Consider the following 22,505-nt stretch of genomic DNA (forward strand, 5'->3'; position numbering starts at 1 on the left):
GGAGAGAGGGGGAGAGAGAGAAAGGGGGGGAGAGAGAAAGGGGGGGGAGAGAGAGAGAGAGAGAGAGAGAGAGACTGAGAGAGAGAGAGAGATTGAGAGAGAGAGAGTATGTGGTCAGGGGACCAGAAGATCCCAGGGGTGTGGTTCAGGCTGGAAGAGGAATATTTCAGGAAGCAGGGAGCAGCCACCAGTGTGGACTATGGCAGAGACGGGGGTGGGGAGGAGATTGGGGAAGTGAAAGGTCCCAGGTGACTTGCAAAAGCAGTCCTGGGGGATGCTGGGACAGAGGTCCTGGAAAGAGTGTGGGAAGCAAGCAAGATGGGTAGCAAGAGCCCAGCTGGAGAGGGAGGGTAGACTGGAGCTGGGGCCTTGGGAGGGAAGTGGGAACGCAGCTTTCTAAGGAATTGCGTGTGTGTGTGTGTGTGTGTGTGTGTGTGTGTGTGTGTGTGTGTGTGGTGGGGGGAAATTGGGCAAATACCAGTGCCCTTGGAGGCTTGCTTCTGTTTCTGTCACATTTCACAAGACCATCCTCCTTCCCACTCACAGAATCCTTCAGGCTTCACTCAATCCCTTGAGGATTGTGTAAAGGAACTCCTAGTCCCATTTTGATGGGTACTGAGAGTCTTCCCCGCTCCCCCAGTCACCTTGACATTTCACAGGGGCCTCCTGCAGTCTAGAGCCCCATTTTTTATATGCACCTCAGGGACAGTCTCTTTAATCAGTTGTATGGGCTGGGCTGGGGTACCTGAGGACCTTCTCCCAGATGTCCCAGAATCACTTGCAAGAGGCTACCTCCTCTAGAAGGGCTGTTGCTATTCCCTCCATTCCTCTTGGCCACTCCAGGACTCTTTGCCATGTCCTGAGAACAAGGTCAGCAGCTCAGTGCTTTACTGATGATTAGAACTGGGATGCTGGATGCCTCTGCTGTGGCACAGCCTCTCTGGGGCTCTGTAGCCCCATCCCGCTCTCCTGGAAAGCTCCTTCCCTGGTGTGGAGGGCACAGGAGGAGGCAGCTGTGTGCAGAGAGTCCCGTGTGCAGGAGACATGAGCTGAGGCTTAAAGGTCAGATATGTTTTGCTGATTGATCATCAAGCCTAGAGAAAGTACTGGGCAAGCTGCTGACCCCACCTGCCTCTACACCCACTGTTATCCAGGACAGGGAGGCCCCCTAAAATCCTTCTGATGAAGGCTCCCTCCCTACATTTCTCCCTTGTCCTCACTGTCGACCTCCTGTGGGCTCAGCTGCCCTGGCATGTGGGAACCCTCTTAGAGACCCTCCCCTGCTGTTGAACCCCTGCTGGGGAGCCCAGAGTTCAATCCTCTGACACTAGGGTCTGCCTCCTTGCTGAACTTTGCTTTGACGGATGGCCCCCACCTCTGTGAGAAGACTGTGGGGGCTGTGCCCAGTGTCCCCAGCTTTAGGGTAGCCAGTGTGCTGCAAGATGGGGCCCTCTTTGGGGTGTGCAACATGCTCCCAGTACCTGCTTTTAACTGCCCCTCCTGTGCCTTGTGGGGGTTACCAGGCCTGAAAGTCCAGTACCTGCTGTAGACCCACAGTGTGAAATTTCTGCTCCCGAGCCCAGATACTGGCTGTCTTTTTACCTTGTAATATTGGGATGAGGGGTCTGAAATTGTGGTGACCTTTTAAACAGACTACCTCCCTACTACAGGATGGAAGCTTTTGGCTCAAAATACTGGTTCATGTTGGCCCCAGCAGTTGGTTCTTCCAGTTTCAGAACACCACCACTCCAGACAGCCCAGAGTATTATCTAACCAGCTCTCCTTCCAAGGGTCCATTGGGCTACAGTCATCATTCCCATGCTGGTTGGATGTATGTGGTTGATATTATCTAGCTGAAGACTGAACTACCTGTAGTCTCTTGGGAACATGACAAGTGTTGGACATTTTACTCAAAGCCAATAAGCATGGTTCCTAAGTAGGTGTTCTCTCACCATGTATACCTGTCTACTTGGGCTTGTACATTTTTTCATGTAAAGTAATGTTTCACCCATTTAACTGATGGCCACCTTCCAGACTGAGGCCCTCAGAGCATCACAGATATATCTGGTGAGACTGAAAAAGCGAAACTTTGTGCTTATAATTACTGTTTGTTCCCAAGACTAATCATGTGAGTTTTAAAAGCCAACAAAATGCCCGAATCTTTTGGTTATGCTGAAAGTCCCAAAGACAGCAGCCATCAGTTAAAGAGACAGGTTGAAACTAGAAAGGTGAACACAGACCCAATTTATCCTCTTGTGGGCCTTTAGTACTTGAAGGATTTTAGAAAAACAAAAAGTAGTTCTTTATGGGTTGTAAGCTGAAGATGAACAGTTTGCACAGTTTGGACAAAATAGAAGTACTCTGACCAATAAATATGTCTAAAAATGACAAAGTTCTCCCCATTTGATGGTTCCAGAGCCCAGCAAGAAGTGATGGGCACAGGCACAAGGAGCTATATACAGTGTAAACAGTAAGGCCTTTGGGGAGACAAAGTGAGGGGCAGGGCGGAGCCTCAGTAGGGCAAAGTGGGCCCACAGGTTAATACAACAGGCTTGTAGGACAGTCGTCCAATCTGCCACCAAAGCTTGTGGGTGGCAATGGCAGGCCACTGGATTCCTCCAGTCTGCAGTAAGGATAAATTGTGTCCATTGAGAAGCTTTGGCCCCACTGACTTTTTCCGGAGGGGAGGCATTGGGGGCAGCCAGGCAGGGCCTCTGTGCCCTTTCCTCCCCAAGAGGAGGGACAGGGCTGCCTGGCCATACTTGGGGCCATCTACCCAGGGTTCAAGGCATGGATGGGGCAGTGTTTCTCAAACAGGGATTGGAAACAAATGGCCCCAAGGAGCCCTCAGCCTCTCCCTTGAAAGGAGGAGCTGGGGGCATCTGTGTCCAGGAGGGGGAGCCCATAACTTTCTGCCCTTCAGGGGCTTCACCCACACCTCAGTTCCTCGGGGATTCTGGAGAGCAGTCGCCCTGATCGATTTCTGGGTCCTTGATTCTCACCGGCCTCTTGAACAAAGCCAGCCTCCATCTCCACACCCTTCTCCCACCCCCAGCACACTCCTCGGCCTAACTCAGGGGTCCTTAAATATCAGTCTCCCGGAGAAGGCTAGAGTTTGCCAATTCGTAGGCCTGGCAGGTAGTGCCCTCAGCTGCCTCACTGCGGACGCCTAAGCACACAGCTTCCACCTCCAAGTGCAGGGCGCACGCAGCCTCTCTGGCGTGTTTCTTTTGCGACAGGCTGGAGACCTTGGCATGCAGCGGGGTGGTGGGTTTCCGGAACGGCCCGAGAAGCCTCCACTTGCGAAAGGCGCAGGGCGGCTTTCGACGGCCGACGACCGGAGCCTGCGCCTTGCGTGTGCCTGGGGAGCCGGGGGCTGAGGGCGTGGTGAGGGCCAGCAGGGCCCCGGAGGGTGCGGCACCTGGGCCAGGAGCGTAGTCAGGGTGCGGGCCGCCATTCGAGGCTTGCCAGTGGTGACTGTAGATGCTCCAGAGGGGGCGGTGGTGCTGGCGACTACGATGGCATTGGCAGCGCAGGAGGCGGAGGAAGGCCCGCTTGAACTCCCGGCTGGAGCAAGGGTAGATGAGCGGGTTCACGCAACTGTTGAAGTAGCCCAGCCAGAAGATAACCTTGAAGACGCCCTCTGAGGGCTTCAGCTGTGGGAACAGGGAGCCTGTGGGAAGCAGAGACCCAGGCTGGTTAGATGCTCAGGGAGAGGGAGTTCCAGGCAGCGCCTGGTGCAAAGGGGCCACCCTCTCTGCACTACTCCCCCTCCCCCCACCCCTTTCAGGGGCCCTGGCCATTCATCAACCAGTGGCTCTCAAGATATCTCTCCTCAATGAGTCCCTGATATAATTCGAGGGTGTCCATGAACTTGAATGAGAAAAAAATAGTCATCTTCAGCTTTACTCACGTTTACCTGAAATTGAGCATTTCCAGCGAGTGTAAGCAACAAACCTGAGTAGAATTAGACAAAACGATATGAAATCACTGTTTTGTAGCTCAAAACTGGTGCAGTATTGGCAGTTTACCCCCTAATATTAGCAGTTGCTACAGATATTTTGGAATATTGTCTATGCTTCTCACTATTTGGAAGTGTCAGTCACTAGAACACGCCACTAGATCTTGTTATTTAAAGCCTTCACATGGAAACACATTGGAGACTAAATCACAGATTTCAATTAAATGAAGTCGATTTCATCTGCAATCCTCTGTATTTTATTTTTTGCATTTGAAAGAGTAACTCTGAGAAAGGCTCCATACACTTTGCCAGATGCCCAAGTAGTCCCTAGCATAAAAAGGGTAAGAACTCCTGAATTAAATGTTGACCAAGGCTTGCCCTGAGCCAGGCACTGTGCTGGGCTGTCATCAAACACCTGAGGCCTTGCTCTCCCGGTAGCAATGTGGGTCACATATCATGGGCATGCAGGTGGGATGATGGTGGTGCTCAGTATATTGGGGCAGGGGGCTTCCAGGGTCTCAGGATGGACAGGAGCCAGGCAGGATGAGGAAGGGCAGAGGGTATCAGGAGTGGAAGGGACAGGTGGGCAAGAGGATAACAAGTTTGGGGCATGGGAATGTCCTGTAGGATATGCTCAGAAAACTTCATTTGAGACAAATGGTGAAGGGCCTTAAATGCTGGGAAGTGGCTTCTATTTTGTGGGTAGTTAGGAGCCATGGATATTTTTGAGCAGGCAAGAGATAGAACCTAGAATTAAGCCTCAATAAACACAATGCCCATGAGCTGTCAGAATGCAGGATAGTGAGGCTGTCCCAGTGGAAGTGGGAAGTGGTCAGGAAGGCTTCTGGGATGGCTTGGAAAGGGAGCAGAGTGCCAGGCAGGAGGAGGTGGGGACACTGGGGTCTGAGCTGTGCCAGGAAGACCCTCCTCCCTGCATACCTTTCCCCTGTCTTCCCCACCATATACCTCAAGGAGTCATGTCTCCAAAGGCACCTAACAAAATGCAAAGACATCACCCAGGAAGCAGAGGCCACTTTGTCACCCTCACTATCCTCAACATCAGCAGGGGTTGGGGGTAGGCGGCAGGAGCGTCCCATCCCAGGCAAAAGCTTCAGGTGTCTGCCAGGCTGAGCAGACCAGGGGTAGTGGTCCTTGACAAATCATGGTCCTTGACAAAGCAAGACCTGCTTTCTTTTCTCCTTGCCCTCAAAGAAATAAGAGCAGTGTCCCCTACTGAGGGAGCAGAGGCATCATGCCCCTCTCTTTGACCTGGGGACCCTTGCGTATCACCCACCTCCCACCCAGTGGGATTCCTGATGCTAAGAGACACTGTGGAGGAAGAGGAGTGTCAGGCAGTATCGCGTGGCACAGCATTTTCAAACCCTGGTCACGCAGCCTTGAGCAAGTTATTTGGCCATCTAAGTCTCACTCTTCTTTTCTGTGAGATACATACAACAATTTCTCTGAAGGGATTTTGTGACAATTCATAAATTTCAGGGCACAAGACTTCGCAGTTTTGTAGTAAATACTGGAGTCTGTTCACTGCCCCTTTCCCTACTTCTGTGGCTTTTGAGAGAGGAGACCTCAGCCCTGGGAAGGGACCCCGTTCCCAGCTCTGGAGAGTGGCCAGAAACAGTAGCCAAGACCTGGTGGGTTTGGGGGAGGCTGGGGCATCAATCAGAATGTAAGGAGATAATTTCCCTTGGGAGAAGAATTGGGCAGTTGTCCCTGGAATGTGGGGGCCACCAGTGTTGACCTTAGCCTTCAGGAAGGCAGCCTTCTGAACAGCATCCCTTAATGGCTGCAAAATAAGACAGAGTGCTGAAAATAACTTTCTGACTCAGGCTAGAATTCTTTTATATTTAGCCCAGGATGACAAATCAGGGGACTATGCTTTAAGCAGTAAGCCAAAAGCCAGCCAAAGGGCTTTGTTATTGGTGTGGTTTTGATTCGGATTGGTGGGCAACATGGCATATAGTAGTGTGGCCTGGGCCTTGTTTTAAGCATTAAAATTCTAATTCATGCTCAACCAACCTATGCAGAAGCCTGCTGCCAGCTGGGAATTCCTTACACACAAAGGAGCTGGGATACAAACTCAGCCTTTCAGCCCCAGGTTTTTCCTACTGTGTCCTGCTGAGGGTTCTGTCTTACTTTGGGGTCTCCCAGAAGCAGACCTGAGACAAGGATTCAAATGCAAGTTGTTAATTTGGAAGGTAAATGAAACACCAGTAGTGAAGTGTGATAAAAAGAGGGAAGAGAAGGAAGCCAATAAAAGGAGAGTTAACAAGTTAGTCACTCTCACTGGGAGCTCTGGGGGACTGGAGAACAGGATCAGTAAGGTGAGGGAGGTGGGGTATCTATACTCCCATTACCATAAGCCAGTGTTTGGGTTGCTCCCTCAGGGTGTTAATTTTCCATACTTCCTGCTTGCTGTGTGGGTGGACAGTGAGGATTTTGCTGGTCAGAGAATGCTGCAGGCGAAGATATGGAGGCAGCTGCTGGGGCGGAAAGTGACCCATGTTCAGGGGGGATGGGTGGGGCACTGACAGCAGCCGCCACAATTTTGTTTCATTGCTGTCTGCCCTCTGTGCACAGACATCTTGCCTGGAAAATACAGACGTCTGTGCCTTGGGCTCCAGCTTTCACAGGCAGGAGCTCCTAAGAGATTTTTACTCTGTTCCTTTCACATATGGCAGTCCTGAGCCTCACACCTACTTCTGCCCAGAGTGCTGCAGTCTACCCCCTATGCCTCCTTGCACCCTGCCTCACTCTTTGCTGCCTGCCTGCCCCAACGTTCTCTCTTCTGCCCACAGCCTCTTTCAAGGATCTCTGGGTCGGGGGAGAGGGGCTTGTGGGCACTTCCCTCCCCTTTGCCGTGGACGAGGTGGGTAACTGTCCTGAGGCTCCCGAGGGTGCTCACTGGCATTATCCCTGCAGCACTGCCCTGCTGTCAGGGCATCAGTGGACAAGCCCCTTCTCAGCCACTCCCAACTTTCTCCTCCTCCAGCTACTTGACTTATGGCCTCTTAGGTCGACCACTTGGTTTCACCTCTCTTGCCTTCACAGTCCTCTCCAGCTGCCCAGCACAAGCCTCTGCCAGCCCCGGAAGCCCAGCTACAGGAAAGCTTCAATGGATACATGGGGGCTCTGAGGCAAGGCCTCTGTCTCCCAGTGCCTGGCACTCCCCTTCTCTGTCCTGAGCTGGCTCCCTCTCCTACTCCCCACATTGTCCACAGCCGTTCTTGCAGGCATAAAGCACAGCTGTGCTAACTCATCTTGGCAGTTGTCACTGGAAACAGGTGCTCATGGGACCCTCCTCTCTCGGCCTCCCGCCATCCAGGCGCCCAGCACCACCTCCTTGTTCTCCTTTCTCTTGCAATTCCCGCTTCTCTTCTGTCTTCATGTGCATCAGCTAAGTTGCCACACTGACTGTTCACTGCCCTCTGGCCACAGCGGGCTCCCCAGTCTTGTCTCTGTGCTTTTGCACAGGATCATCCTGGACTGCCCTTCCTCCTTCCTCACCTGGTAGTGCTGGCTCCAGTGGCACCTCCTCCTGGGAGCTTTCGTCACACCGTCCCCTCCCGACCCAGCAGAGTTAGTTGTATTCCTCCCTCCCCTAGCACATCTATTCACTTCTCAATGCCAAGAACACTGCGGGTAACTACCAGTTTCCCATCTATCTGATCCTTAAATGGAGAGCTCCCCACACCATCCTTGGCACATTGTAGGCGCTCCACACATTCTGACCTCTCTCTTTCTGTCACACTCTGCATCCCATCCATCACCAACTCCCGTTAGTCCTGAATCCCCCACTTTGCACCATCCCCCATTACCACCCTGGTCCCAGCTACTATCATCATCTACCTACAGTGCCCTTCCAAGTGGTCTCTCTGTTCCTGCCCCTGTGCCCCCCATAGTACCCTGTTCTCCACATAGCAGCTGGGGGTGTGTGTGTCCTTTTAAAACATAAGGCTGAGCAGTTCATTTCTTCACTTAAATCTATATTCCACTGCTGACTGCAGCTTTCTGTCCTCTCTCTTTTTCTCATCTGAACTTTGACCTGCCAGCCCCTTGGATTTCTCCTATCATCTCTGCTTAGCTGAGACTTCTCCTCACTTGCACCCCAGCCATTCTTTCCTCAGTCCTTCCATGTGCATGTCCTTCTGGATTTGGGTTGTATTTATCCAGCCAGAGCCTAACTCTGGAGAGATTCACCCACACTCTGAACACGCTTAGGGTCTCCAACTTCAGCTCTGTGTCCTGGCTTCAAGTAATCTTGCCACCCATTCTCAGCCCACTCCCCCACCCCCACCTATTCCTGCACCAGCTCCTTTGAGCCTTTACCCCTCTCCACAGGCTCTGCAGTCTGCCCCTTTCCCTTCTCCAAAGCAGTTAATCTCACTTCCTGTTTCACAGAGAAAACAAGACAAAGAAGTTGGGCACTCACTCAAACCTTCTTCACCTGTCTTCCTCCTTGGTAAGAAAGGAGTCTCTCCTCCCACCCAAGGTTCACATCCCTGCTTGTGTTGTAGAGCTCTCGACCCATCAGTCACTCGTGAGCTTGCCTCTGTCACAGCTGCACCCTCTTTGCTGGTTCTCTGGCTATGACTTCATTCCCTCCACGCTTTCTATCCACACATGCCATCTCCTCTTCCCCACCTGCTTTTCACTCCACTGCTTTGCCCCACTGCCCCACTCCACCCCAGCCCTCCCACATGCAGATACAGCTCTCATCCATCCTGGACACTTCTCATCTCACCCGGGGCTTCTGGGGCGCCATTCTCTTGGATTTTCTACTCCTTGTCAATTGCCTTTGCTCCTTCCTCATGTCCCCACTGCTACGTGTAGGAGTGCCCTTATAAGAAGAGTCTTGTAATCTCTTCTCTTTGCATTCTCTTGGCAATTTCAGCCAGGCTCACAGACTGTTGGCTGGTAACGCCCACAGTTCTATCTCCAGCTCAGTTTGCTCTCCCAAATTCTAGACTCATAGATCCAAGACTCACTGCCTCCCAGACATTTCCACTTGGATGTCTACTGGCATCTCACACTTATCCTGCCCTCATAAAGCTTACATTTCATAGGGCAAGACCAGCAAAACATATGATAAACAAGGAAAATGCAAACGTATCAGATAATAAAACATGCTAATAAAAAACAAAGCAGGGAAGGAAGATACCTAGTGTGTGTTTATGTATGTGTGTGCGTGTGGCTGGGGGTGGTGCTATAAATTTTGGGTAAACTGCTGAGAATATGACGTCTGAGTAAAGAGCTGAATGAGGCATGTGGACATTTTGGGGAAAAGCATTCCAGGTAGAGGAAACAGCAAGTGCAAAGGGCCTGAGGTGGCCCTGGTATGTTTGCAGAACAATGACAAGGCTAGTGTGGATAGAATGGAGTGATTGAGTGCACAGCAGAAGGGGATGAGGTTGAAACTCAACCACTACCCTCCTCCCTGCGCCCTCCTACCCTGTCTGAGACACAATTCCCTCTCCCCTTGAGTAATTCAGCAGCCTCCCGACTGTCTCTTGCATGTACCGTTGCAGCCTGAAATCTACCCTCAACTTGGCAGCTAGAACGATCCTTTAAAAATATTGGGTTGGGCAAAAGTTTTGTTCAGTTTTTTCCATAAGATGGTTCGAGTAGTGCTTAGTTATCTTTAACTTCATTCAAAACAATTTTGTTAGATTGTATTGTGACAGCTGTCATATCAGCATGCATTTAAAAACAAACTTATCAAAATTGGTGAATTTTTATGTAGCTATTTTAATATTGAAGATGGCAGAAGAAAAGCATCATTTATAGCATATTATGCTTTATTATTTCAAGAAAGGTAAAAATGCAACTGAAACATAAAAAAAAGATTTGTGCAGTGTATGGAAAAGGTGCTGTGACTGATCGAACGTGTCAAAAGTGGTTTGTGAAGTTTCATGCTGGAGATTTCTTGCTGGACGATGCTCCATGGTCGGGTAGACCAGTTGAAGCTGACAGGGATCAAATCGAGACATTAATTGAGAACCATCAACATTATACCATGTGGGAGATAGCTGACATACTCAAAATATCCAAATCAAGTGTTGAAAATCATTTGCACCAGCTTGGTTATGTGAATCGCTTGGATGCTTGGGTTCCACAGAAGTTAAGCAAAAAAACCTTCTTGACTGTATTTCTGCATGTGATTATCTACCTTAATGTAATGAAAAGTTTCTGTTTTTAAAAGAAATTGTGACGGGCGATGAAAAGTGGATACTGTACAATAATGTGGAATGGAAGAGATGGTGGGGCAAGCGAAATGAACCACCACCAACCACACCAAAGGCCAGTCTTCATCCAAAGAAGATGATGTTGTGTATATGGTGGGATTGGAAGGGAGTCCTCTATTATGAGCTCCTTCTGGAAAACCAAATGATTAATTCCAACAAGTACAGCTCCCAATTAGACCAACTGAAAGCAGCACTCAACAAAAACCATCTGGAATTAGTCAACAGAAAATGCATAATCTTCCATCAGGATAACGCAAGGCCACATGTTTCTTTGATGACCAGGCAAAAACTGTTACAGCTTGGGTGGGAAGTTCTGATCTATTGACCATATTCACCAGACATTGCACCTTCGGATTTCCATATTTTTCAATCTTTACAAAATTCTCTTAACGGAAAAAAATTTCAATTCCCTGGAAGACTGTAAAAGGAACAGTTCTTTGCTCAAAAAGATAAAAAGTTTTGGAAAGATGGAATTATGAAGTTGTCTGAAAAATTTCAGAAGGTAGTGGAACAAAACAGTGACTATGTTGTTCAATAAAGTTCTGGGTGAAACTAAAGATGTGTCTTTTATTTTTACTTTAAAACCGAAGGAACTTTTTGGCCAACCCAATAGAAATAGATCATGTCACTCCTCAAGCTCAAAACCCTCTAAGGGCTGCCATTCCCCCTCACAGCTCGACATGTGGTCCCCTGACCCCTGACATCCTCTCCTACTCCCCCCCCCACTCTGTTCCAGCCACACTACCCTCCTTTTGCTTCTTGGACATGCCAGACACACTCCCTCCTTGGGCCTTTGCATTTGCTTTTCTCCAGAATCTTCTTCCCCCAGAAATCCACATGGCTCCCTGACCTCTCATCTAAAATTGCAGTGTGCCTGGAAACAACCCAAGGGCCCACCAACAGATGACTGGTTTAAGATGATGTGGTATATATAAACAATGGAATGTTACTCAGCCATAAAAAGAATGAAATATTGCCACTTGCAGCAACATGGATGGACCTAGAGATTGTCATACTAAGTGAAGTAAGTCAGAGAAAGACCAATATTATATGACTTACATGTGGAATCTAAAAAATAATACAAATGAATCTATATACAAAACAGAAACAGACTCACAGACATAGAAAACAAACTTATAGTTACCAAAGGGGAGAGGGAGGGAGGGAGGGACAAATTAGGAGTGTGAGATTAACAGACACAAACTACTATACATAAAATAGATAAGCAACAATAATTTACTGTATAGCACATGGGACTGTATTCAGTATCTCATAATAATCTATAAAGGAAAATAATCTGAAAAAAAACTGAATCACTTTGCTGTACAACTGAAAACAACACGATATTATAAATCAACTACAATAAAAAAAATTGCAGTGTCCCCCACCCCATACTCCCCATCTCCCTCAGCTGGCTCTATCTGTGGCCCTTATCACCTTCTCTTGTACTATTTGAGTTATTCTTCATTTTGTCTATCACCTTTCTGCCTGCAGTAAGAGTCCATGGGGCAGGACTAGTGTCTGTTTTGCTTGATGCTGCACTCCCATTGCCCAGAAGACCTCATGAACACACTGAACACAGTAGGCGCTCAACACTTGCTGAGTTTGCTGAATGAGTCCCTCTTTTCTACGCTATATGTCACCATGTCTGGTACATTCAGTTTTCTCTCTAGTGGAGTCCCTCCCTTCACCTCATTCCTGAAGCCTTTGCTGACTCTGGCATCTCATTTTGTTTACATGGCTGTGACAGCCCCCAGTGGTCCCTTGTCTCCTCTACTCTGCACACAGCTGCTGGAGACTTATTGTAAAAAAAAATGGTTTCTCTCCTTTCCCCTCTGAAAACGTTGGTGGCTTCTAATGGCTCTGAGGAATAAACCCAAATTTTCTTGTGTTGCATTCAAGTCTTTTTAGAATCCTAAGCTGTCTTCAGCTTACATCCCTCCCAACTTGGCCATACGAAGCCACAAGCATGTCTTCCCACAGAGGCTGGGCTCCTTCTGCCTTCCTGCGTGGCTCTAACTGCTCCCACGGTGCTTTCTGCTTCCGTCCACCCATCCCTCCAGCCCAGGTCAGGTGTCCTCCCCCACCAAGCCTGGGTTAGGTGCCCTTTTATGCACGCCTGCATCTTAACAAATAAAATTTGTTACTGCTCTATCTACTCTCCTAGACTCTAGGTTTCTTGAGGACAGGGATGGGATTAATTATTCTTTTCATCCCAGCCTCTAACACACTTGCCTGATCCAGAGCAGGGGTCATAAAGTATCTGTTGAGTGAGTGAATAAGTGCTGTTTGCGTAGATGTAGGTAGCCTCTAAAGTGACGAGGAAGGAAATGGGAGCTCACGCTTGCTTTCTGAGTGTTCAGTACCTACCAGGCTGCATGCTGGGCCCTGTATGTAGCACTTCTCATTTAATTCTCATGGCATTAGCATCCCACTTTGCAGAGATTCTAGTTATCTCCGGAGGGCAAGTGGCAGCATCAGGATTTGAACCTGCGTCAGTCTAGCCCTAAAGTGCTTGGTCTTTCCTTGACATCATGTAAAGATAGAAAAAAAACTTCCCCTGGTCTTCCAGGGGTCCTGGGGTCAGGATCCACAAAGACTCAATACCTTCCAGCAGCTGATCCACAAGCAGCATGCCCATCCCTACCTCTGGACTTTCATACATTTGGCCTGGTCTGGAAGATGGCCCTCTTCCTTTCTCCATAGCAGGTCTCTCCAGTTCTTCAGACTTGGGCATAGAACCACCTCTCCAGGAGCAGTTCTGTGATTAATTCCACTCCCGGGGTCTGCGGAGGTGAGACTGGTTTCTGGAGTGTGTGTGCCTTTGAGCACTTCTTGATTCTGCCTCCACCAAGTGGCATTCATTGGCCTTCTCTATGGCCTTTAGGGTGGCCTGTGAGGACTGCCACATTGAATTCGGCTCCTGTGCACACATGCCCATCCAGAACACTCAGAAAGGCTGGGCTGTTGCCTGCTCGCTGCATCTCAGGAAACAGACCCCAGCCTCCTGGAAGGAGCCCCAGAAAGCCACTTGGCCATCTCCTTCCCCTTCTTCAAGTCTTTGCTCAAAAGTCACCTTTAAGGTTTGAAGTTGATGCTATTAGTGCCCCACCCAGGTGCCCCTGGTCCCCAGCTACTGTGAGTGTTGGCTGCTAATGGCTTATAGTTGGCTGCTAATGGAGAATTGCCCTTGACCAATGGGAGCTGCTTCAACTGGGAGATGACACCTTCCCACCAAGGTGGCAGCCCACAGCCAGTGATAGACAGCAGGGATGGAAAAGGCCAGACTCCTTGTCTCGAGGTGGCACAATTCTCTGCTGTCGTTCTTGTTCCAGGGATCAGGCTGAGGCCAGACTTTGAGACCACATCCTAGGTTTAGCTCTTTTCTGACTTATCCTGCTTCCCTCCCTCCCAAGTACCTCCTGAGAGCTTCCCTCAATCCATCACTCGCATAAGAACTCCTGTCTCAGTCTCTACGTACAGGGACATGACCCAGGACACTCTTTGCATGGATGTGTCTTCAAGCTCTCTTGATTGGTCCTAAACCTATAATCCAGGGATTAGCTCTTGGTCACTGTTTCAACTCTTCCGCCCACTGCTGAGAAAGGCAGGGCATGAATTTGCATGTTCATGCCCATTTCTCTCCACTCAACAGGCAGGCTGGAGCACAGGAGTGAACACATTGACCTACCTATGAGGAGAGGTGGTCAGGATGTAGGTAGGAGATGACTGAAAACACAACTCTTGCCTGCTTCTCTCTGCTCCTTGGCCTTTTCTTGCATGTATCCGTCAAGCTTGCTCCCACCTGCCTTCCCCTATTCCCTGTTTTGGGGTGCCTTTGTCAGGAGTCTAACGTAATGTCCAGGGATGCTGAACATCCAGTAGTCAGAAGAGGCAGGGCCTCTCCTGTGTCAGCAGGTTACCCCACTCTTTGGCATGTTGGCTGGGCTAGCCTGGCCTGCACACTGTTGGGGAAACTAAGGCAGGCTGAGATTGGCGGCAGAGGTCTGCAGCCTTATCACAGGCCAGTCCCCTCTCCTAAGTAAGAGCAATGTCCAGGCCCAGGAGATGCTGCTGAGATGGTGGTTAAGGCTGAAACTGGCCAATCTGGCCAAGCCTCGCTGAGGAGTGACAGCGCTGAAGCCAAGGGGGGACTGTGTGATTAACAGCACTCTTTTGGCATCACCAGAAGGGAACTTGTTCTTGGCAGAATGTCATAATTCACAGCCAGTCTTGTTCATAGCTTGCAGCCAACCATGAACTATTAGGCTGCACCCCAGCCTTTCCCCTTTCCCACCTCCTGCCTCACCAGTGACTTTTCTATCCACAAGCAGCCATTTTCTCTAGCCAGAAAGAAATAGAGGGGTTAAAAATACCATGTACCATATTCAGGTCTTTCTCTGCCAACAGGGCTAGCAGAGATGGAATTCCCAGTCCTAGACTCCCTTTCTCTCTCCTAGTTCTTTCAGCTGCTCACTCAGTGCTTCTGACTCTAGAACTCAATTGCACCTTCCCCAAGAGAGGCTGGGAAGCAGTGGACCTCTTTGCAATATTTTAAAGGGTCGGCCTCTCTCATAAGGCACACTTGAACTGAGACCTGAAGACCCTCTGGGGGAGTGAGTCATGCATCTACCTGAAGAAAGAGAATTCCAGACAGAGGAGAGGGCATGTGCAAAGGCCCTGAGGCAGCAGGGTACCGCACAAGTTCAAGGACAACCAAGAAGTTAGGACTGCTGGAACAGAGAAGGTGAGGGAGAGATGGTAAGAGATAAGGCCATTTTGAAGCAGAGACAATCATAAAAGGCTGTCAGGAAGAGGTGACCTGAATAGGGTCCAGGTCTCAGATGGATTATAAAGACACAGAGTTGAGGATATTGTGGGGCTAGCTGTGCCAAGCTAAATCTCTTGAATTCCTTGCATTGCCAATCTTCCATGGTGAGAGGTAACTGGTCCTCTGGCTTGAGATAGACAAAGAATAGATCAGAAGTCCTTCTGTGCCCTGTGTTTACCTCAGGATCCTTGAGCTCTGTGGGGCTGGCCTAGAGCTACTGGTCTGGCCCTGGACATCCTTCTGCAGCTGTGCGGATTGGCAGGGAGGGGTAGTTCCTAGAGCCACAGAAGCTGCCTGGTGGGGCCCAAGGCAGGGAGATGAGTCACAGACCTGTTCAGTGTCCTACACTGGACCCCACCCATTCCCCTTCAGCTCTTCTCCCTCCCCTTCTCCCCTTTCTCTCTCTCCACCTTCCCTCTCTCCCTCTCTTTTCCACTCTTGTCACTTCTTAACTCATTCCCTGATCTGCGGCCTTGGAGTGGTCACACCCCAAGCTCTGCGTGCCCAAGGCTGAAGTCCCTGCCAAATGGCCCTTGTGCTCGGCTGAACATGACCCTGATCTGAACATGAACCTTTCAGTTCTCAGGCCACACTGACAAATGGCTCATAAGTTGGAGCGGATCAGTGCTTTCGCCAGAGGAGAGAAGTTCCCAGACAGTGGTCACTCTGTCCAGGAGTCCCAGCACTGAGTTGCTGGGGCATTGCCCACTAGGTCCCAATGCTGGCTCTCAGGGGCCCAGGCCAATGTTCTGCTGGGTCACCATCTGCAAAGGAGGGCAGGCAAATCTTCTAGCATTCAAGGAGACCTTTTTGGTGGGCATATAGCTCATGAAGCAGGATGGGGCAGGGTTCAGGTGGGGTCAGAGGTGGGCTCAGGAACTCAGAGACTTTCCCATGAGGAGTGGGCTCAAAGGCTCTGGCGGTCTGGGAAGACCAAGCCACACAGGAAGTGGTCATGTCCTATGGCAATGCTCAGGGCCCTCATGGCCAGGATCTGGGGCAGACGCGAGCCTGGAACTGAGCCTGGGGGGAGGTAAGCAGGTGCTGAGGCATTTGGTGAGATTTAAAGCTTAAAGCATGTCTGTCAACTGACCCTTAACCCTGGCTTCAGTTTGACCTCTGATCTCTGACCTAGGCAGGAAGTAACAAGGACCCTAGGGCCAAGGGCACCCATTGGCCAACCCCAAAATAGTGATGTCTATAATGTGTGACAGATTTAAAAATCACTTTTAACATGGTACTAAAAAACCTATTGGTCCCCTTTGGAAAGATTGCTAGGAAATTGACTCTTCTTTTTTTTTTTTTTTTTTTTTTGCGGTACGCGGGCCTCTCACTGTTGTGGCGTCTCCCGTTGCAGAGCAACAGGCTCTGGACGCGCAGGCTCAGCGGCCATGGCTCACGGGCATAGCCGCTCCGTGGCATGTGGGATCCTCCCGGACTGGGGCACGAACCCGTGTCCCCTGCATCGGCAGGCGGACTCTCAACCACTGCGCCACCAGGGAAGCCCAACTCTTCTTTTGATAAAGGAGAGCATCGAGCAGCTCTCCTGATTTTGCTGTATGTACTCTATTTCAAGTGACCAAACAGCTAGTGGTGAATTCTTTTTAGAATTTTAGTCTACAAATGCAGAAGGAATGACAGAATTTGGATATCACCACTTTCAGTCCCAGTGATATAATGGGTCCAGGCCATGGTCAATGGCTGCTAAAACTAGCAGGTGAAAAGCTGATGGGACATTTTATAATGAATGAATCAGGCTGACTGCATCTGAACCCCTGATCAATCTTAACATCACAAAAGAAAAGAAATCTTGTCCCAAACACTGAACTTGAATCTGATCAAGCCAGTTTACAGGAAGTACAGGGAACAAGGGGACACATTAAGTGGCACTAATAGGGATGCAAACTCCAAATTGTGGGTAACTCCTTTGGGACAAACAATCTGGTTTCTTCACCAAACAAGCTGAAAGGGAAAAGGTGGGGGTAGGGGAATCTTATTAATCAAAGAAACTGAGGAGACAAATCAAGTGCATGCAATGTATGTACTTTTTTTTGGACCCTGATTCAAACAAATAAACTAAAATTTTATGAGGCAATCAGCAACATTTGAACACTAAGATATTTGGTACTATTAAACAACTATTTTTTGTGTTATAATGGATTGTGGTTATTTTTTAAAAGTTCTTCTAGAAATATACATTGAAGAATTTACAGATGAACTGATATGGTGTCTGGGATTTTCTTCAAAATAATAAGCAGTGGTGGAAAGTGGGCGGGGTTTGAAATGAACGAAGATCAGCCTTGGGTTGATATTGTTGAAGCTGGGGCCATCACACCGTTCTGTCTACTTATGTGTTTGAAACTATCCATGATTTTTAAAAATGGAAAATAAAACCCCTAGCTCACTGCTTGTTCATAATAATCACTCAATAAATATTAGCTGTTATGTTTAAAAACTTTTTTAGGTCACATAAATGGGGATCACCCCCAATGCATTGCGAGTAAGGGAGGTCTCTGCTTACACAGAGGCTGTTATACTAAGTGAAATAAGCCAGTCACAGAAGGACTGCATGACTCCACTTCCATGAATGTAGCTAAAATAGTCAAATTCAAAGAAAGAGTGGAATGGTGGGTGCCAGGGGCTGAGGGGAGGGGGAAATGGGAAGTTGCTAATCAATAGGCATAAAGTTTTAGTTAAGCAAGATGAATAAATTCTACAGATCTGCTGTACAACCTTGTGCCTAGAGTTAACAATACTGCATGCTTAAAAATTTGTTAAAAGGGTAGATCTCATGTTATGTTCTTACCACAGGGATAATAATAATAATAATAGTAAAGATAGAGGGCTGTGCTTTGTCAACCAGATCCTCGGCACGGAAGGATGTGAAAAGGCCATGGGTTCTGCCACTTCTTCCTCCTATACACACACTGACCAAGCATCTACTATGTGCCAGGTGCCACAAAGGCACAGATAGGAGATGTAATGCCAGCCTCTTCTTCAGGCTTTTGGGCCAGGGAACAGTAATGCCATTCCTGAGAACTTGCTGCAGCGCACCCCCTGCCTCTCTCCTTGAGTCTGTGGACCCTGCACCACCTCAGGGAGCCTGTGGAGATGGGTCCTTCGGTACTTGGCCAGCACTCTGAGACGCAAACGCTGAATCTGCCCTCCACACCTGGCTGCCAAAGTGTGCTTTCCAGCCTAGACACCATTTCCTCAGATGGCTCACAACCTCCTCCTGCCTCCTCCCGCCTTCTCTCCCTCTCTCTCTCTCATTAAGGCATAAGATACTGACAGTCAAGTTTATAAAGTGTGTACATTTTAAGAGTATAGACTGATGACTTTACATATATATTCACCAACGTAGTCACTGCCTAGATCGAGTCACAGACAGGGAAACGGAGGTGTGGGGGATGACCCCTAGTCCCTCTCTGAGACCCTCAGGATTTTAGGTGCCCTGTGCTTGTGTGCCATTCTTTCCTGCCCAGCAACTTGAGCCCCAATGGCCCCACAGGTCAGCATACCTTGTCTATATCTCCCTCTGCTGCAGCTCTGGCTTGACTAAAACATTTCAGGTGATAGATGGCTGTTCATGGCCCCCTGTGCGTGTACCACTGGGACCCTGGGCCCACTTCCTAAAGCTTTTGATATCCTCCGGGCTATTTGGGCTGCTCACTGGCCATATCACTGCTGTGGCTGGGGCTCCTGCTTCCACTTGGCTTTGTGTGTGGAGATGTGGGTGAAGGGCACCCTGGGTCTGCTCAACAACCCCAGGTTGTGGCCCTACTGGGCACCTTCATTTCCATGGCCTGTGGCCCTGGCTGGCACACAGTGCTTTTTCTCAATACTCCCACGTTTGCTGTTCCTCACACCTGGTGTGGGAACCAGGGCCTGCAAGGAGGGCGGTACCACCTTCTCCTGGCTGCCCCCTTCTCTGCCTCCTTCTGGGTTCTTTCAAAGTGGGTACTCCCCAAGGCTCCTTCCCCAGCCCATCTCTTCTCTTTGCCCATCCATCCTCTTTCTGGGAGACTGTACCCCACACTCCTGCTTCTGCAACCATATCCATCCTTGGTCCCCTTATCTAAGTTCCCAACATCCTCTTCCCCCAAGCACATACTGGCACCTCCTACCAAAATATGCCAGCCCCTTGGATTCCATATTCAACCCCAAAAGTTGCTGCTCAGAATGTTCCCTGTTCCTCCAAAGATGCCTCCCTCCTCCCAGGCCTGGCCCCAGAGCTCCTGGGGGGGGGGGGTTGCTCCTGGCCCCCCTTCTTCCTGCACAACCCTCAGGCCACTCCTGCTTGTACCACAGGCTCTGTCCTCCTGTTCTCTCTGCTGTCCTGCCCTCCAAGCCACGTCATGGCAGATCAGAATATTCTCTTTCCCTGCTTGGCCTCTGTCCTGCTTGCTCATTATTACCAGATTCCACTAAATTCAGCTCCATTGTGGCCCTGGGCTTTGTTCTAGACTTGGTGAGATGCCATGGGAGGCTGGGCACAGTGCAGACCGGCAGGAAGGGAGAGGCAAGATAGCCCCAGGGTTCCCACGCGAGGTGTGAGGAGCAGCAGAGATGAGGGGTTGAGGAAGAGCAGTGTCTGCCAGCAAGGGCAGAGGCCATGGAGATTTAGGGATGCTTTTTGGAAGAGGGAGACGTGATCTCGACCTCAAAAAACAGTAGCCTTTTGCAGTGTAGATTATAACAGCGAAAAATTAGAAAAACCGAACACTCAGCAGGAGACTGCATCAACACACCATGGCATACTTTCAAACAGAATACTATACTGTTGCTAAAATAACCAGAACGGATAAATCTCAACAACAAAACATTGGGTGAAAAGGGCAAACGGAAGATGGATGTGCACAGCTGGTGCAATTTATATAAGTCCAAAGGACACACAAAACAATGCTATTTATTATTATAGATTCAGGTGTTTGTAGTAAGGGTATAAACATGTGTGTGGGAGTGATAAACACCAGATTTACCTCTGCAGAGAGAGGGAGAAAATGAGGAAGGGACAGGAGGAGGGAACTTAGTTGTGGCTGTTCTGTTTATCTGAAAAGAGAGAGAGGAAGTGATCTGAGGCAAATATGGCGAAATGTTATCATCTGTTCAATGTGGGTGATTACAGGTACATGGGAGGTCCTGGCTTGGGCTGGCTGGTTGCACCTGTGGGTGAAGTGACTCAGGGCAAAAGCAACCCCATAGATGCCGTTCCCTTTCTTCTCCCTGTGCTGACCGAGCCCCAAGGCTTCCAGGAGGGGCCTCAAGGCATGGGAGGAAGGTCCTGAGAACAGCTGCCCACCTCCCAGGACTACAGGAAAGCCTGTGAAAGAAATAACAAAGTTCTCCAGAAGTGCTAGGACTCCGTAAATTTAAGAAACTACGATGAACAATATTAACTTTCCATTTGATAAGATGCCCTTTCCCTTTCTTTCTCACCCCCACACAGACCCCCCCCCCCCCACCAAGAGGAGATTTCAGAAATGAGAGCCCACAGCATTCACAGATACCAGCTGGGGAGGGCCTCCCAGGGGGGCCCAGCTTCCAAACAGAGAAAGCAGGTGGCTTCCGGTGTCTGCTGATGTTCACGTAGACTGGCCAGGGATTGCTGCCCATGAATGAATGTAGGCCCTGGTGGTGGAGGGAGGGAGATATGTAGACAAGCACATACACTGCTTGCCACATACTATGGGAGCAGATGCCCGCACAGATTTCCACTGACCTTTTGTATTTAGAGGGGTGGGGAGTGTAAAACAAGCCCAGGGCTTGTAATGGCAGTGAAGAAGGGGGAAGGCCAGAAAAGTTAGAAGCTCATAAAACAAATCCTGCAAGCATGAAGAACCTATTTGTGTCCCACAAAGCAGCATGCGCACGTGTCTAAGAGACCAGGCAGTAAACCTTCCATGTTCAGGTGGAGAGTCACCCTCCACTGGGAAGGGCCATACAAGTCTGGGTGCCAGGAAGGGACGGTCACAGGCTCAGGGAGGAAGAGAAGGGGCTGGTGGGAGAGGGATCACTCACCCAGTGGCAGAACGAAGAAAAAGGGGAACCAGCACAGCACGAAGACGCCCACGACGATGGCCAGCGTCTTGGCCGCCTTCTTCTCACGGGAAAACTTGAGCAGACGCACTGACAGTGAGCTGCGGAAGGTGTGGCCCTTGGCGCTGCGCATCCCACCGTGGGCTCCGTCTGAGCCAGTGCTTGCGCCGCGACAGTGGATGCGCAGCACCACCTCTGAGGCCTTGCCCCGCTCGCGCTTGACTCCCGCCTCCAGGCTGCGCGTGGTGCTTCGCGCTACCACATACACGCGGCAGTACATGACCACAATGACGGCCATAGGCAGGTAGAAAGAGCACAGGGAGGAGAAAACAGCGTATCCTGCCTCCTCCGTGATGCCGCAGAAGCGCTCGTCAGGGGGCACCGGCTCCTTCCAGCCCAGCAGCGGCCCCACAGACACCACGAGGGCTACGGCCCAGAGCAGCGCCAGGATGGCGGCCGCCTTGCGCTCGGTCATGATTGCTGGGTACTTGAGCGAGTGGCGCACGCCCACGTACCGGTCCACCGAGATTGTGCAGAGGCTGAGGATGGAGGCCGTGCAGCACAGCACATCCACGGCGGCCCACACGTCGCAGAAGGCCCGGCCGAAGGCCCAGAAGCCCAGAACCTCCATGGTGGCCGAGAAGGGGAGCACTGTGGTGCTCAGCAGCAGGTCGGCCACGGCCAGGTTCACAATGAAATAGTTTGTGACCGTCTGCAGGTGGCGGTTGCAGGCCACGGAGAGGATGACCATCAGGTTGCCCGCCACGGCCGTGAGGATGAAGGCAGCCAGGAAGACGCCCACGCCCACGCCCTGCGCACTCACCACCAGCCCCCCGACGGCGGCCGTGCCGTTCACCTCGCCGCCGGCGCCAGTGCTCCCCGGCTCCCCAGCGGAGCTCCGGTTGTCCTCGCCGTTGCCCGCGCCCACCACGCCGCCGCCGCTGCTACCGCCTGCGGTCACCCGCACGCCGTCCACCGCCCGGCCCTCGGAGGCGGCCGCGCCGCCCGCGCCACCCCCGCCACCGCCCGCGCTGGAGCTCCCGGCGCTGCTGTCTGAGCAGGGTCCCTCGAAACTGACGTTCAGGAGATAGCGGAAAGTCATCTCAACGCGCAGCCGTCGGGGGCCGCGGCTGGGCGCAGGACGAGCGACTGGTAGGGCTGGGGGCTCCGGCTCCAGACCCGCGCGCTGGTCCTGTCGGGGTCCTGCCTCAGTTCCTGTGACGTGGAGCACTGCTGCCCGCGAGCGGAGCGGGCGGCTGCGGAGTGGGACCGAAGAGCCCGAGCTGGCGACGCGCGCCTCTCTCGCAGCGTGCCCAGGCGAGCGGGCAAAGCGGCGGCTCGGGGCCGGGCGGTGCGGGCGGCGACCACTGAGGAGCTAGCTACTGGGCGCGGGGCCGGGACGGAGCGGAGGAAG

The 22,505-nt window shown here is 50.8% G+C and overlaps 2 protein-coding genes across 8 annotated transcripts in view; one reads left to right on the top strand and one right to left on the bottom strand.

Moving 5' to 3' along the window:
• The window catches only part of SMOX (spermine oxidase), a 64,183-nt gene extending 50,248 nt beyond the window's left edge, over positions 1 to 13,935 (top strand). Inside the window, exon 9 of the transcript XR_003427230.1 lies at positions 13,877 to 13,935. The gene's annotated coding sequence lies outside the window, so the exon portion shown is untranslated. The remainder of the gene's footprint in view (positions 1 to 13,876) is intronic.
• Positions 2,268 to 22,258, bottom strand: ADRA1D (adrenoceptor alpha 1D). Of its 7 annotated transcripts, none has more exons than XM_027078843.1 (4): positions 21,074 to 22,258; positions 20,563 to 20,683; positions 3,920 to 3,957; positions 2,268 to 3,673 (listed from the first exon to the last, which is right to left on the bottom strand). In XM_027078843.1, the coding sequence occupies exons 1-4, from the start codon at positions 22,191 to 22,193 to the stop codon at positions 3,084 to 3,086; spliced, it is 1,869 nt and encodes a 622-aa protein (XP_026934644.1). In that variant the 5' UTR covers positions 22,194 to 22,258; the 3' UTR covers positions 2,268 to 3,083. The 7 variants fall into 7 exon arrangements, with proteins under 7 accessions (XP_026934644.1, XP_026934643.1, XP_026934645.1 ...); XM_027078842.1 differs by having other exon boundaries at positions 3,914 to 3,957; XM_027078846.1 differs by lacking the exon at positions 3,920 to 3,957 and having other exon boundaries at positions 3,404 to 3,673.
• Positions 22,259 to 22,505: the final 247 nt, after the last annotated feature.

Source organism: Aethalodelphis obliquidens, unplaced genomic scaffold (assembly GCF_003676395.1).
Source record: "Aethalodelphis obliquidens isolate GAN/ISIS:26980383/991018 unplaced genomic scaffold, ASM367639v1 scaffold42, whole genome shotgun sequence".
Lineage (NCBI taxonomy): Eukaryota > Metazoa > Chordata > Mammalia > Artiodactyla > Delphinidae > Aethalodelphis > Aethalodelphis obliquidens.